We start from the raw sequence: 15,787 nt of genomic DNA, 5'->3' as shown, positions 1-15,787 counted from the left end.
AAGGATTCCGTCCCAATTACAATGTATATAAAAGGCTTTCTCATAGGTTATCGCATTTTCATATGAAATTCTAGGTAATAATATTGACCAGAGAGCACGGGTGACTGTTGTCCAAGGCGTTGCACTTCGCTGTGCAGAGTTGTGTCTCTTAATTATACGTGCCAGAAACCTTTGATCGAAGAGTCAAATCCCACATTCACCTAGATCATGTTTCTAGGGTTGTCAGCACTATACCTTGGGTATCACCAAAGTGGTAAACATCTAAGACCTGCATCACTTTGGCCTTTCCAAACCCCGTCATGGTATCACTGAAATGCTGTTCAAAACAGCATTAAGTCAAAATCACTCACTGGTATTAACGATTAAATCTCTCCCTTTTCGTCATGGCTGTGTACGTTGTTGAGGAAACTACCGCATAATTGATATCATTAATATCATCGACATGTAAAATCATTTTTTTGTACATCTAACTTAAGCTCAAATAATGAAAGTTTCGTTTGTGAAAATGTAGGTGCTTAATAACTGAACCTAATTAGGTTTGATCTGGTCAAAATTCATAGTAATGCTTAAATAATGGTTGCTTTATTGAGGACCCTATGGCAATATTCCAGATGGAGAAAGCGAATGACTATCCCCGCAATACAGTGAGTGAGTGAGTGAGTAATAGAACTAGGAAAATCTTTGGCAATCAAAGAACAAGCCATCAAAGCAGGATTGTAGACACTGTTAGAATCTACGCAAAATTCTGCAACAATTAGAACGTCACTTGTGAGTCTGTTTGTTTCTACACCAAACGTCGCTTCAATTATTGCATTACTTACTTGATGACGCTGTTAGAATCTACAGTAAGCGTCGCTACACTTATGACATCACTTTCTTAATGACGGTGTAAGAAACTAACCGTCGTTACAATTGTAATAATGAAGTTGACTATTCATTCATTGTTATATGGCACTGTATTATTGTTTAACAAAAATTGTCACTGTGTTGCATTGTTTCTGTTGGGATTCGGTAGACGCTCATTGCATTGTGTTTTTAACAGTGATCAGTCGTCAGGAAGTTACTATATCTAGATGCTGGTGTGGTTTGTAAACTTCCGGTCAGGCATTCCGCGGACGCTGATAGTATGTTACGAAATTTCTGAAATGTTCTATGTGGTGAGGGCATGATATAGAAATTTTCTGTAGCTTGTTAGGTTGTATATGCAGGGACAATAGCGTGTTGACGTATCTCTCACGCATTTAATCATCGCTTTGGAATCAGCTTTCATGTCAGGATCACTCATCATCCCTGATTCCCTGCCCAGCCCATCTTTGAAGCTTGACCGCTGACACCACTGGGTGAATATATATTATTATTACCGATATTTGCTATCACCACCGTATTTTGCTATTTGATACTGACCACTGCCATCAAAATAATTTTTGCCATTCAATTTAATACAACCACTCCTTTATTTACTGTCATTGTATATGCCGTACTGTAATTCATATTGATTAGTAAACTCAGTGAATTTTGTTATACATTTGTTGATTGTATAGCACTTGTTGGTTCCACATTAAGTTATTTTACGTACACATTTCTTGATTAACATATGGTTTCAATTTGAGAGTCGACACGTAACATAATCATATTTACCATCTCATTATTTTAGAGCCACTTACTTGAAAACTCCTCTCTTTTTCTGTGATGTTTCATAGGGTACGTGTTGAAATTGGATGGCGTTTGACTACATAATCATTCCAAGAAAATGCTTTTAATACATTATTTACCACACAATCTTACTATCAAATAAATACGAGGGCTGGTAAAAAAGTTCTAAGCCTAACAAACAAAACCAACAGTTTTTTTTAATTTTAATTTTCAACATGATCTCCTTGCTCTTCAATACACCTCTCATGTTGATAGTGACGTTTTTTGAAGCCACCATGAAAACCCATTCACGGTATCTTTGAGGTCTTTCGTTGTCGTCAAAGAACTTTTCAAGAAGGTGTTCTTTCAGTTTAGGAAGCAGGTAGAAAATCTCTTGGAGCCAGGTCTGTCGAGTATGGAGCGTGAGGAAGTTCTTCGAGCCCCCATTGTCAGCAGCCTTTGCAAGTCGAGAGCTGTGAGAAGAGGCATCGTCATGTAGAACTCCAGCAGTCCGTATTCATCGCCGCTTTTCTTTGATAGAATCTCTCAGGCAATGAAGCAAATCATCATAATACAGTGGCCATAACTTCTTTACTGCTCTTGAGAGACTTGAATTTCTTTGGTGCCGGAGAAGTGGAATGGTACCATTCCATGGATTGACGTTTTGACTCGTAAGCATAGTGGTAGACCAATGTTTCATCACCCATTAATTCGACGAAATCCTCCACAATCAGCGAATCAACAATTGAGCGAGCAAGCTTATGGTGAGCCTATATCAACCATTCATAAAGTGGTTCAGTCAACCATTAGCAGCAGGCAGCATCGTAGATAGAGTTGGGCCCACGAGCACGGGTATGATGCTGATAAACAAAGAAACATAATCGGGGCGAACCGGAATTAAACACCATGATCATAGGTTTATGGAGTGCCCAAGCGACGCACCTTTGTATATCGAATTGCGTCGCCTTAGATGCCTGGGCGAACTGTTCCCACCACGGACAATACTAATAGAGTGAACGTAATAGACCTTAGATAATGAAAGGGTTATCCATGGCGTGTCCAAGGGACGTAACTCAGCAAATCGAATGGCGGCGTCTTAGATGACTGGGCCACCATGGACAATAGATGGCGTAAAGGTAAAGGGGTAGCCTAAGATAATGTAACAATGGTTCAATGCCGAAATTCAGAATACCAAAATATAGATATACCAAACGTATATTCACAACAAACAAATAACTTTGCCAGGTCAGATAACTGGACATTCAAAACCCTATGCTCCTGTAGAGATTTAAGGTCCCCAGCGGTCTGTGTTTGTTGTACGAGTCGATTAATGGATCGGGTGAACTATGATTCTTGTTGTTAACTTACTCTGATGGCACAGTACGTTACTCATAATATCATTCACTGGTATATATCTGGTCCTTATTCGATTCATTAACCAGCCGCTGAGGTATTGCAGCGTGCGGTACTGAACAGGATAATAGTCAATGACACGACAAAACCATAGCTCACTGTGGTTTTCAGCAAACACGAATAACATGACAAAGAACAAATTTTATTTGAAACGAAGCAATATGGAGTTCATAGACATTGCAAATGCAAGTTCAAATGATAAACGAGTGGACAACCATTATTGTCAGTCAAGTCTGATTCATATATACCTTGAGGCCCGTGAAGATCCGTGGTAGAAAAGGTCTTCAGCAACCCATGGTTGCCGTAAAAGGCGACTATGCTTGTCGTAAGAGGCGACTAACAGGATAGGTTGGTCAGGCTCGCTGACTTGGTTGATGCATATCATCGATCCCAATTACGTGGATCGATGCTCATGTTGTCAATCACTGGATTGTCTGGTCCAGACTCCATTATTTACAGACCGCTGTCATACAGTTGGAATATTGCTGAGTGTGGCGTTAAACAACAAACAAACAAACAGACATACAATTATATACCTTGTGTACAGCTAATACGTAATACATATTATGCCAACACAACCATTAAAGCTCTGTGGAACAGTTACTACTTGGTTGCCTCCCTTGTTCCACCGTGTGTGATGCACTGGTCCCAGTCGGGCCAGAATGTGTCCTTCATACGTTCACAGTAGGCGGCAAGGTTGGGGTATTTGTCTACGGGGACAAAATAGGGAAAGTTCACAATCAACCACTATAAAACAACAAATGATAACATTAATCCATGTGTAAATTGGATAATTCGAACTTACCTATGCGGATAAGGGCATTCAGGAAATTGAATACATTACTCTTTTTTATAGATAACAACTTTTTATATTTTTCTTAAAGACGTTCCAGAGCTACTTCTTGCTCCTTCGTCAGGTGAATGCCTAGTAAGGGCATAAAGAACTGAAGACCTATTCCAACCTGGATCTTCTCGGATCGCTACAATAAATTAGATTTTGTAATCAGTATTCTGCAATATGTAGAGATTGGTACAGCATTGTTTCGGCAGAACAGTATAGTGCATGCATTGACAGAATGCTACCTGTATCTGTAAGGTGGTTGTGACATAAACTTGTCTACATCTAAAGCATCGGCAAACTGCATAGGTCCCTTTTAACTATACGTTTCTCCATCACCCACAAATACATACCGCCGATTTTCAGCGTGGGGGCTAATTTTAACCAACGAATCAAGCGATACCTTAATTAGCGGGTGCTCGGACCAAAGAGCAACCAGATCCCCAAAACAGCAGCATTTCTCTGGCAACATGTACAATGGCGTTGCAGCCCATCTTCTCCACGTATTGCTTCCACGTCAGGCAATTGTAGGATTCTCACAGAGTTTATGCACTTGATAAGTTAAATATGCAAACTAAAAGAAAAACTGTGTTTCAGCTATAACACGGTTTGAATCAGAGAAACCACTATGTTGATTCCGGAAGTAGACCCAACTCCCGGAATCAATCTATTCTCATGATTTCTCAACAACTGAGATACACGTTACCACTACATCGCAAATCGGCTGTATGTCATGTAGGTTCATGCACTTGACAAGGTAATTTATCAAATTTATAGAGATACAACTCGCGGAATCAATCTGTTCTCATGATTTCTCAACAACTGAGATACACGTTACCACTACATCGCAAATCGGCTGTATGTCATGTAAGTTCATGCACTTGACAAGGTAATTTATCAAACTTATAGAGATACAACTCGCGGAATCAATCTATTCTCATGATTTCTCAACAACTGAGATACACGTTACCACTACATCGCAAATCGGCTGTCTGTCATGTAAGTTCATGCACTTGACAAGGTAATTTATCAAACTTATAGAGAATCAACACTCGGAATCAACTTGTTCTCGTGAGTTCTCAATTACAGAGACACACGTTACCACCACATCGCAAATCGGCCGTATATATTCACGGGTGAAGGAGGAACTTTACGTTTTCAAACCCGTGAAGTATTGATGATGCATCTGAAGGTACTTGCCCTTAATGATGGTATCGTGCCCAGTTCCTATGAACTGCCAGTAGGCCTGTGACAGCTGACCGAACACCGCGCAGTCAGCCTCACAGGGCTCGTTCCCCATCAGGAACTTCTTCGTCCCTGAAACAACCGCATGAGTGCATTGAAACAAAGCAAAACACAGGACAGGTACCGGTACGAAATAGAGCAAACGTATGAACTCTCGCGTGTCGTGGTGGTCATTGGAACATAAATAATATCAGAAAACTAATGAATAATTATTTGGATAAATGAAGTGGTGCCGATTCAGCTCGGCTTCTAATGGAGGAATGGTCAAATAATATTTTTTTCGCTTTAATTCAGTATAAAAGCATAAACGTACCATTGTTTTCTTTTCATATTGATTATATATGTATTCAAAAACATAAACCACAATATTAATCTAACATGTAAGTAAAATGGTATCTTATTTCTGGTATTTAAACAAGTGATGGATTTGATCAGTTCATACTAGCAAGGACACCAGTCACACTTTGTATAGTCATTAAATATAATGTAAAAAAGTGAAGTTAAGAGGGGACGTCTTAAACTGATTCTCTTACAGAAAGGAACTTAATCTCTTTTCTAAATGTCCATGCACGTTTATCCCGCAACTATCACTACTGTGTTTAGATTGTTATTATCCATGTATATATATTTGTTATTCAGACAATTATCACATAAAGGTGAAGTTATTTATCTGAAGTTGTTTCATGTTACAACTACTGGTACTTCTTTCGGTGTGTTAAACGACGACAATTGCAAGACACATCCCCGTGAAAACCTCATTGTTAAGATTCTGGTAAAAACCAAAACCTAAATATTTCCTGAAACTCTTGCAATTGATTAAGTAGACAATATAACAATTTGCCTAGCTCTCATAAGGCGGGACATATCTTTATGAGGTAGTTTGGGTAATCGGATCACATCAAAGTATATCTCAACGGGGACAGCATGTGCTTCACGCATTGCATCGAATGAGTGAGTGAGTCTGATTTGACGCCGCTTTTAGCAATATTCCAGCAATATCACGGCAGGGGACACGAGAAATGGTTTTCAGCCATATGTATCCATGTGGGGAATCGAACCCAGGTTTTCGGCGCGACAAGCGAACGCTTTAACCACTAGGCTACCCCAACGCCCTTCATTGAATCGAAGAAGGAAATCGAACAAGGGCTTCAGGCGTGGAGAGCAAGGCCTAACCACTAAACTACCCAACCGACCCTAATCATATACCACTCAATGGACAAAGATTGGTGATGTCAGAATTCAGGCAAGAGAAGATGGCATCGATCGTGTGCCAGTGCACAAAAATGAGCTAAAGTGGAACACGCAAGGTAACATGCAGTAGATATCCAGAAACACAATGAAGTAAACATGCAATGGATACCCAGGAACACAATGAAGTAAACATGCAATGGATATCCAGGAACATAATGAAGTAAACATGCAATGGATATCCAGAAACACAATGAAGTAAACATGAAGCAAACATGCAATGGACATCCAGGAACACAATGAAGTAAACATGAAGTGGATATCCAGGAACACAATGAAGTAAACATGCGATGATTATCCAGGAACACAATGAAGTAAACATGAAGTAAACATGGAGTGGATATCCAGGAACACAATGAAGTAAACATGCAATGGATATCCAGGAACACAATGAAGTAAACATGCAATGGATATCCAGAAACACAATGAAGTAAACATGAAGCAAACATGCAATGGATATCCAGGAACACAATGAAGCAAGCATGCAATGGATATCCAGGAATACAATGAACCAAGCATGCAATGGATATCCAGGAATACAATGAACCAAGCATGCAATGGATATCCAGGAACACAATGAAGGAAGCATGCAATGGATATCCAGGAACACAATGAAGTAAACATGCGATGATTATCCAGGAACACAATGAAGTAAACATGAAGCAAACATGCAGTGGATATCCAGGAATACAATGAACCAAGCATGCAATGGATATCCAGGAACACAATGAAGGAAGCATGCAATGGATATCCAGGAACACAATGAAGTAAACATGAAGTGGATCCAGGAACACAATGAAGTAAACATGCGATGATTATCCAGGAACACAATGAAGTAAACATGAAGCAAACATGCAGTGGATATCCAGGAACACAATGAACCAAGCATGCAATGGATATCCAGGAACACAATGAAGTAAACATGCAATGGATATCCAGGAACACAATGAACCAAGCATGCATAGGATATCCAGGAACACAATGAAGTAAACATGCAGTGGATATCCAGAAACACAATGAAGGAATCATGCAGTGGATATCCAGGAACACAATGAAGCAAACATGCAATGGATATCCAGGAACACAATGAAGTAAACATGCAGTGGATATCCAGAAACACAATGAAGTAAACATGCAGTGGATATCCAGGAACACATGAAGCAAACATGGAACGGATATCCAGGAACACAATGAAGTAAACATGCAGTGGATATCCAGAAACACAATGAAGTAAACATGCAGTGGATATCCAGGAACACAATGAAGCAAGCATGCAATGGATATCCAGGAACACAATGAAGCAAGCATGCAATGGATATCCAGGAACACAATGAAGTAATCATGGAGTGGATATCCAGGAACACAATGAAGTAAACATGGAGTGGATATCCAGAAACACATGAAGTAAACATGGAGTGGATATGCAGGAACACAATGAAGTAAACATGGAGTGGATATCCAGGAACACATGAAGTAAACATGCAGTGGATATGCAGGAACACAATGAAGTATACATGCAGTGGATATACAGGAACGTTATACGAAAGAAGCCGAGGATGAGTCCCGATCTGCAATTGTTAATTTTATTGTTTCAACCTTTTATCAGTTTACTATCAATAAACTCCGATTTTGCCCAGATATCTCAGTTCATGAAGGCAGTTACCTTCTCTGACACTGGGGATCTATCCCCTGCCTCCAATCAACGCTGCGCGAATCAATTATCTTCAAACCTTGATTGGCAACGATTTATTATTAGCATACACCCATCGGAACATACAAAAACACCTAAAAAAATTTAACTGATATCTATAAAGTGTATACATTGCAGGTGAACTTAAGGCACCTGTATACCTATGAAGTCGGACAGAGATTGTAGATCCTTCTTAAACATCTCCGTTATTTCCTCTTCTGTGTGTCGCCCCAAGCCTTGACTCCATGTCTGCTTTTTAAGTTGTCGTCGAAACATCCAGAAGATAAACTTCCCTATTTTAAATGCATCCATAATGAAAGATTTGTCGTTGTCATATTGCCATCGGAAGAGGACAAGGAACCTGAAACGATAGTGTTATTCATTCACGGGTACAGATAGATGCAAGTAAAAGATTTATAATAATTGAAGGTAGCTAATCTTAGAGACGGTAATGGGACTATTTCACCCATGTAGTGACGTATATGTACGTGTGTGCGTGTGTTTGCGTGTTTGTGTTCGTGTGCGTGTGTGCGTCTGTGTGCGTGCGTGCGCGCGCGCGCGCGTGTGTGTGGTTCTTAAGAGAAGGGTACATTTTGATAAAGAGGTACATGTACAGACTTTGTGGACAGAGGCGCAATAATCCGATGTGCAGTAGGATCTGCCTAATATGGGTTCGAGTCTCAGATTTACCCTGATTATATGATCCTCTGTTTTGCACCATTGGTTTTAGCGTCGTTACCACTGCTGGGATCGGCAAAGGTATGAAAATACGCAAAAGGCTTGCAAAGTCTTTGCTTCATGGGCCTTCGTGTACGATGGAAGGACAGATTAGAAATGAATAGCACTTACCAGTACAGATGTTCCTCCACCATGACCTGCATCGCCTGAGCTACACCTCTGTCAGCAGGACTCAGATTCCTGTTGAGGTCCACCCCCAGCTTCTGGTTGAGGAAGTTGATACACAGTGTCGTGTCCGCTACCTCCTGTCCATTGTACTCCATCCAGGGGAATTTGCCCTTTGATGAAGGCTCCATCCCATGGACGTTCTGTGTGAAAGGTAACAAAGCAGAAGATGTTGCTGATGTCATGATGTCAACCACTTGCTTTCATGGACCAGATTAGAGTATGTACAGGCTGCAGTGACATTACTCGAATATTGCTAACTGCGGCGTGAAACAACACTCATTCGCCTACCTGGTAGGGTATCCTGGCCATCCGGAGGTAGGTCTCCAGCTTCACAGCAAATGGCGTCAAGCTGGGGGCATAGGGAGCTCTACCGATCTGACGGAGGATCACCGTGTCTCGGGGATAGTCCTTCTTTACCTCTCTGTACAATATCATAATAGATCAATGTACAGCTGGTTGTTTGAATGTTCAAAACATTTACATTTACACGTCTTTGTCGATATCTACCAGATATTTGAACAGCAACACTATAGTTTAAGAACGTGAAGCTATTGGTCCACAAAAAGAATGCAGTCTAGTTTCTCTAATTGTACATATGCTAGGCGCTATGGTATTTTATTAAAAATGCAATCCTATACTCATCCATTTAATTTGCATGGCCTCACCAGCATTTCTTTTTGTTTCGGTGAGTGAGTGAGTGATAGTCTTGGTTTAACGCCGCTTTGAAAAGTATTCCAGTTATATCACGGCTGTCAGCTCAATGTTTGAGGAAAGCTCTAAGTGATGCAAGTCTAAGACGTTTAGTACTTTGGTGAAACCCACGTGCGCCGGTTTGGTGCTGACAAACCAAGAAACATAATCGGGGCGAACCGGGATTTGACTCCACGAGCACGAGTCTGCACAGCGAATTGCCACACCTTAAATGGGCCTCTGGGCCACCCGTGACCCCGTTTGTTTGGAGAAAAAACCGAGGATAAAAGAAAATCAAATTCTTGATCCCAAACGTTAAAGAAGATATTAGCTCCTAGATTGTTTTCAAACCAAATATGCATTGATAATTAAGCATGCACGGTTACATATAGAGCTCCTTAACATTAAACATAAATGCAGCTTTAGCCTACTGAATATTTTGTTTAAGGATACCAAAATGGCTGTTTTTTTTACTATCAACTCAGCGTTCCAGACTGACTGTTCATTCGTGATAACTTACTTGAAAAATAGTTTCCTCAGGGCGACGACCGATACGACGGCTACGACAACGCCTCCGACAGCATACAATACTTTCTGTGATGTGTCCATGTCGGTGAAGGCATCCTTGAGAGTTTCCATTGCTGGTGACCTGTTTGCCTCCTGTGTGTGTTACGGTGAACTGATCTGTGCTAGGGCGGCCTGAATAACACCCAGCAATATTATGAACAATTCAAGTTAAAAAGGGGAATAAGTGTTGAGCGTAGTGAGGCTTGGATTTGAGACCGCTTGCGACTGTCGGCGAGGTCAGACGTGTTGTCAGTCGCTCTCGCCAATTTGGTTTTATGAGGTCAGCTATCGTCAAATTTCTTTTAGTTTTAAAGGGCAGGTAATGTCAACATAGCAACTTTGATTTGAATATTTAAGGGCATAGTTAATCACAAAGGTTCTGGTCCGGGAGAGCGAAACCTAGCCATAATGAACTCTAAAATCCCCTTCGCTTTCGTGAAGCTACAGTAAGACTGGTCACGCTACAGTAAACACGGGGTATTGCTGTACCGGGACTCTCAAATTACAAGAAAAACACAGAAATGCGTATACCGTAATTACAGTAGTAATTTATTCAAACTTACATGCCATTTAGTTCTGCCGTGAATATTGATTGGTTGTTTGGGAGTCGGGAGGATTGTGTGGTTTTAGTTGGTTTTGTGGTATGGACTCCGAAACCTGTGTGTTTGGAGGTCGGATCTGAAGATCCGTCCGTGTATATGTGACACCACATAGATAAATAAGTTGCACTCTTTATATATACCCTCAAATACATACTGTATGTATTCTTAAGAAACGACTCTCCTCTAAACCCATCGGTATCATAACCCATATCAACTAAGAAACTAATTGTTTGTTCAATTAAGAAACTGATCATCTCTTCTCCTGTGTTTAAACATCCAACTGTATTTTATTTTTACAAAACGACTCTCTAGTAAATCTCCTCTCCTCTCCTCTGTTTAAACAGCACGGGCGCTAATCTAAACTACGGTAATCCGGTGTTTTTATAGCAATTACTCATTTTTCAAATATTGACCACGTGTTACTAGAATGTCAAGACCATGCCCGAGCCCGGGCTAGGTAAAAACAAGAATTGCCGTTAGATCCGCTATCTGTCATGGATCTCCTGAAGCCAAGAGATGCAATAGCGAAGGCCAAACTAACTCTATTTCTGAGAGATGGACAGCTGCTCGAACGTATATAAACAGAGCAGCCAAGGATAAAAATGAAATCCTATCAATATAAGAAAATAGAAATCATATCAAATCAAAAACAGAAATTATGTGAACACCGAACTCACCATAGATATGTGAACCCTTCTAACACACAGGAGTCCCAAAGAGGGACAGGTCAGCCGAAATTGCCTAGGCAGAAGGCGACCTCTTAAACACCTAATGCAACAACAACAACGTCTTCTTGCAGGTTACGGAAATGGGCGAGAGGTGACGAATGATCTCAACGATGCAGTTTCACGAAGCAAATCAGCAAAACGAGGCAAACACAAAATCACGGACTACACATCTCCCCGTAGAGTAAATCGTAAAACGTTAAGTATGCTTACATGTACTTGATAAACAATGTTCTAAAAATATTATGAATTTAATGTTATCAAATGAATGTTATGAAATGTGATCATTTGAATACTATAAAGTGATCACTGCTAATACAAGTCAATGCTGCAATTACGTCTTATTGTGTTTTGTTTTATCCAAGATGGCGCACGTTTCTGACCTAAAACGTATATAACGAACAACGGATATAACGAACTGATTTCTCTGGTCCCTTGTAGTTCTTATATCAATGTTCTACTATATATCAATGAGTGAGTGAACAAATTAATCATTTAAAACGATTTGGGCTATAAATAGGATTACAGACACTGTGGCAAATGCGCAGGTTGGTTTACAGTTTATCCCAATTCTAAGAGGGATCGGCACTTTATTCTGGCCGGATACAGGATCAGGATTAAGACAGCACGTCAAATTTCCATTCATTGGAAATGTTCCCAAAAGAGGATGCCCAACCCCCATTAACACCAAAGACAACTTTGTCATTGAGCAGTGGGTCGACGCCAACACATCATCTCGAGGGGTGGCTTCCAAATCTGTACACATTCATTGAGACCCTGCAGGTTGAGCAGAGTAATACTGCGATCACAATCCAGGTAGTTTGATTCCAACCAAGAAGAAGTTTCGAAACCTAAAACCATGCCACTGATAGGTAGAAGAGACAACGTCTTGCCAACCAGAAACCAGTAAACGATTATCACAATGCTGTTTAGCTTTTAGTAGGACTGTGAATTTTGTAAGTTTGAGATGTAAAAACGTATCCATTGTGCGGTGTTGTATCGCAAATCGTTATCTGTGCATTCACATGGCCCCATACAGTGTTTGATATGACACAGTGTTTGAAAGCCGATTTTGGAACGTGTGATTTCCGTACTTTCACTTCAACATTTAATACTTACCTCTAAGGTATTGCTATTTGTTACCATTAAAATAATGTCGAAAAGAAAGCACACCAACAAATGTTTTCCACTATTTTGAAAACAAAATCAATAAAAAATCAATCTTAAAAAAGTCGCATGAATACAACTAAAGGTATTCGGTGACCAAAAGCAGGAATAAGGTTTCACAATTGTTGTGTAATAGAAGGCGTGGCCGCATACGGCAAGGCTCATGCAGAACTTCTTGTACAACGCAAAAAACACACACAAAAAAACACTGTATACCCAGGCAGGCATGTTCTCCTGATATGGCCCTTTGTCATTTAATGTTATTCTTAAATCCTATCGTGACAAATGGTTTCTAAACGTTGTAATTTATCATGAAATGTGCGATTAATATATTAAATGAGAAGATTCCAACTGAACCTGTATTTTAGACGGTGACATAACTGCTACACCAAATCAGAATCAGTCGTAGTTTTTTAGAGCCTTCAGAGCAGATTGAATCATCTGGCAGCTGTGATTGGATGATTTTGTGTAAGATCTTTAGGTTTTTTAAATGTACATCCATCCAATAATTGAAATTGACCTTGTTTTTTTCTATATTCATTGCTGAGTTTTTTTAACATGATGACTTATGCTGAATGTGACCGCATATATTTTCAAGCAATAGACATTTGATGCGGAACTTGGGTCTGTGTATTTAGCTTCCTATACTCGGAAAAGGAGCTGGCTGAGTTTGTCAGTTTTTTTTGCTTTTATTGCTGCTTTAAGGCCAGACTGCGCACACATGTTCATGTAATAGCTTTTTTTTAATTTTAGTTATTTTAAAAATAATAACGTTACAAAAGAAATGGTTATTTTAATACAAAATAGCCAATACATTGTTTGATAGGCATTACTTGGAAGTTGACGGCTGAAATTTTACAGTATTAAAGAAGTTGTTATCCATAAAATTGTGTCTAAAATATCCAATGTCAAGATCACTGATAAATTCTGACTCGATAGCCCATGTACGTGTAGCGGTATCTATACTATTCCAAAAAAAGAAACGCATAAGACAGAAATCTGAAGAGAGAAAGTTTTAATTCAAACGTGTATAACTATTCAACAAACATACCCAGGAGCATGAAATTTGACGTGCACATGGCAGAACCAAGTGGGTATACGATCATAATGATCTCCACAGACTAAACAGTCATGATTTTGTTCAGCGTCAACAGAAGTGTCAGTACCTGTTATGTCCACCACGTGGAGTATAACAGTTCGGACCCGCCTCGTCATGGACTGGATCAGACGCTGTATAACTGGTTGAGGGATTCTCCTCCACTCCTGCTGAAGAAACGTAGCTAACACTTGAAGAGTTTGAGGTTGACGTACAGGCTGAGGTAGACGCCGATCAAGTTCATCCCAAAGATGTCCTATTGGTTTGAGATCCGGGGAACGAGATGGCCAGGGGAGCACAGGAATGTTGTTATTTGCCAGATACTCCATGGTGACACGTGCTGAATGTGACCTGGCGTTGTCTTGCTGGAATAACTCCCGTCGGACGTCAATGACTGGGAGAAGGTGTTGCTGAAGAATATTGTCCCTATGGCGCACAGCCTTCAGGTTTCCTTGGACATGGATAAGATTAGTATGGTTGTTGTAGGATATCGCCGCCCACATCAAGACACTTCCTCCACCGAATCTGTCCACTTGACGTACACAGTTAGGAGCATAACGTTCATGGACCCGTCTGTTAACTCTGTTTCGTCCATCCCGTCTCTGTAGAAGAAACCTAGATTCATCGCTGAACCATATGCGCCTCCAGTTTCGTAAATTCCAGGCCGACATGTTATTGCACCAGCGGAGACGTTGGACGCGATGCTGACGTCGTAACACGTTCCCGAAGTAGGGTCTGCGGGCACTCAGTCCAACCTCTCTCAGTCTGTTCCTTACTGTTTGCCCCGATATCCTTCGAAGTCCAGGCACCCTGGCCGCTGTGCACTCAGCTGTAACAGTACGATCGCGTAATTGGAGGACCCGGATGTAGCGATCCTGAGCTGCTGTGGTGACTCGAGGTCTTCCGGTGCGTGGACGGTCGTTTGTGGTACCCGTAAGGTTGTAGCGTGTTGTGAGTCGAGAAATCGTACTCTGGCTTACATTTAGACGTCTTGCAACTGAAGATTGCGACTCACCAGCCCCTAGTCTTCAAAGGGCGATATTGCGAGTCGCAGCATCTAGACGTGGCATAATGATTCCGTCGTGAAACTCTTCAAAACTGATTTCACATTTCGAATGCGACATGGCATTTTATAGACAGACACAGCATGCAACTCATGGCCCAATTTGCACGTGCAAAATGAGTTTGGTTTCGTTTTGGTGATGTGTTTTCAGAAATATTAAAACGTCTTATCAAACACAACGTTTTGCGTTTTGGTGTTTTTTTAAAATACAGATTTGCATAGAAGTCTCCTTGTTAACAGATATATAACATATTTGATCGATTCAGTTGACATATTCTTTGATCAGAGGATATTCTTAAATTCAGAAACACCTATGCGTTTCTTTTTTGAAATAGTATATATTTAACTGTACTGATTCAAATGATAACAGCTTTGTGCACAGACATGAACTCGATCGCATTGTCTATCCTAATGAGTCAAAGGGGCGGTCGGGTAGCCTAGTGATTAAAGCGTTCGCTCGTCACGCCGGAGACCCGGGTTCGATTCCCGACATGAGTACAATGTGTGAAGCCTATTTCTGGTGTCCCCCGCCTTGATATTGCTGGAATATTGCTAAAAGTGGCGTAAAACAACACTCACTCACTCACTAACGCTTTTAACAGTATTCCAGTTATATCACGGCGTGTCAGCTTAATGTTGGAGGAAAGCCCGAAGTGATGCAGGTCTCAGACGTTTAGCACTTCGGTGAAACCCACGAGCACGGGTATGGTGCTGACAAACCTAGAAACATAATCGGGGCGACCCGGGATTCGAACCCACAATCATAGGTTTCTGGCGTGCCCAAGGGACGTAACTCTGCACAGCATATCGCGGCACCTTAGACGACTGGGCCGCCCTTGCCCCCTGCCCAGATACAAAACCAACCCAGGCATGGAGAGGGCGAAGGGGACGGCAACGGGGTCCGT

At 40.9% G+C, this 15,787-nt stretch overlaps 1 protein-coding gene across 1 annotated transcript; it reads right to left on the bottom strand.

Annotated features, from left to right (window-relative positions):
• Window positions 1-3,455: 3,455 nt before the first annotated feature.
• LOC124149563 (failed axon connections homolog) lies at window positions 3,456-10,360 on the bottom strand. The gene is made up of 6 exons (XM_046521241.2): window positions 10,183-10,360; window positions 9,261-9,393; window positions 8,916-9,112; window positions 8,228-8,427; window positions 5,084-5,200; window positions 3,456-3,755 (listed from the first exon to the last, which is right to left on the bottom strand). The coding sequence occupies exons 1-6, from the start codon at window positions 10,299-10,301 to the stop codon at window positions 3,649-3,651; spliced, it is 873 nt and encodes a 290-aa protein (XP_046377197.2). The 5' UTR covers window positions 10,302-10,360; the 3' UTR covers window positions 3,456-3,648.
• Window positions 10,361-15,787: the final 5,427 nt, after the last annotated feature.

Source organism: Haliotis rufescens, unplaced genomic scaffold (assembly GCF_023055435.1).
Source record: "Haliotis rufescens isolate VD_foot unplaced genomic scaffold, xgHalRufe1.0.p SCAF_1, whole genome shotgun sequence".
Taxonomy (NCBI): domain Eukaryota; kingdom Metazoa; phylum Mollusca; class Gastropoda; order Lepetellida; family Haliotidae; genus Haliotis; species Haliotis rufescens.
Note: the sequence above shows the minus strand (reverse complement) of the source record. Positions and strands in the feature narration are given on the sequence as shown.

Excerpts from the sequence above, each read along its gene's own strand:
- LOC124149563 (XM_046521241.2), bottom strand. The coding sequence starts at position 10,301 with ATGGAAACTCTCAAGGATGCCTTCACCGACATGGACACATCACAGAAA. Across the intron at positions 9,394-10,182 it reads CTGAGGAAACTATTTTTCAA|AGAGGTAAAGAAGGACTATC; the intron begins GTAAGTTATCAC and ends GATATTGTACAG. Across the intron at positions 8,428-8,915 it reads GTGGAGGAACATCTGTACTG|GTTCCTTGTCCTCTTCCGAT; the intron begins GTAAGTGCTATT and ends CTATCGTTTCAG.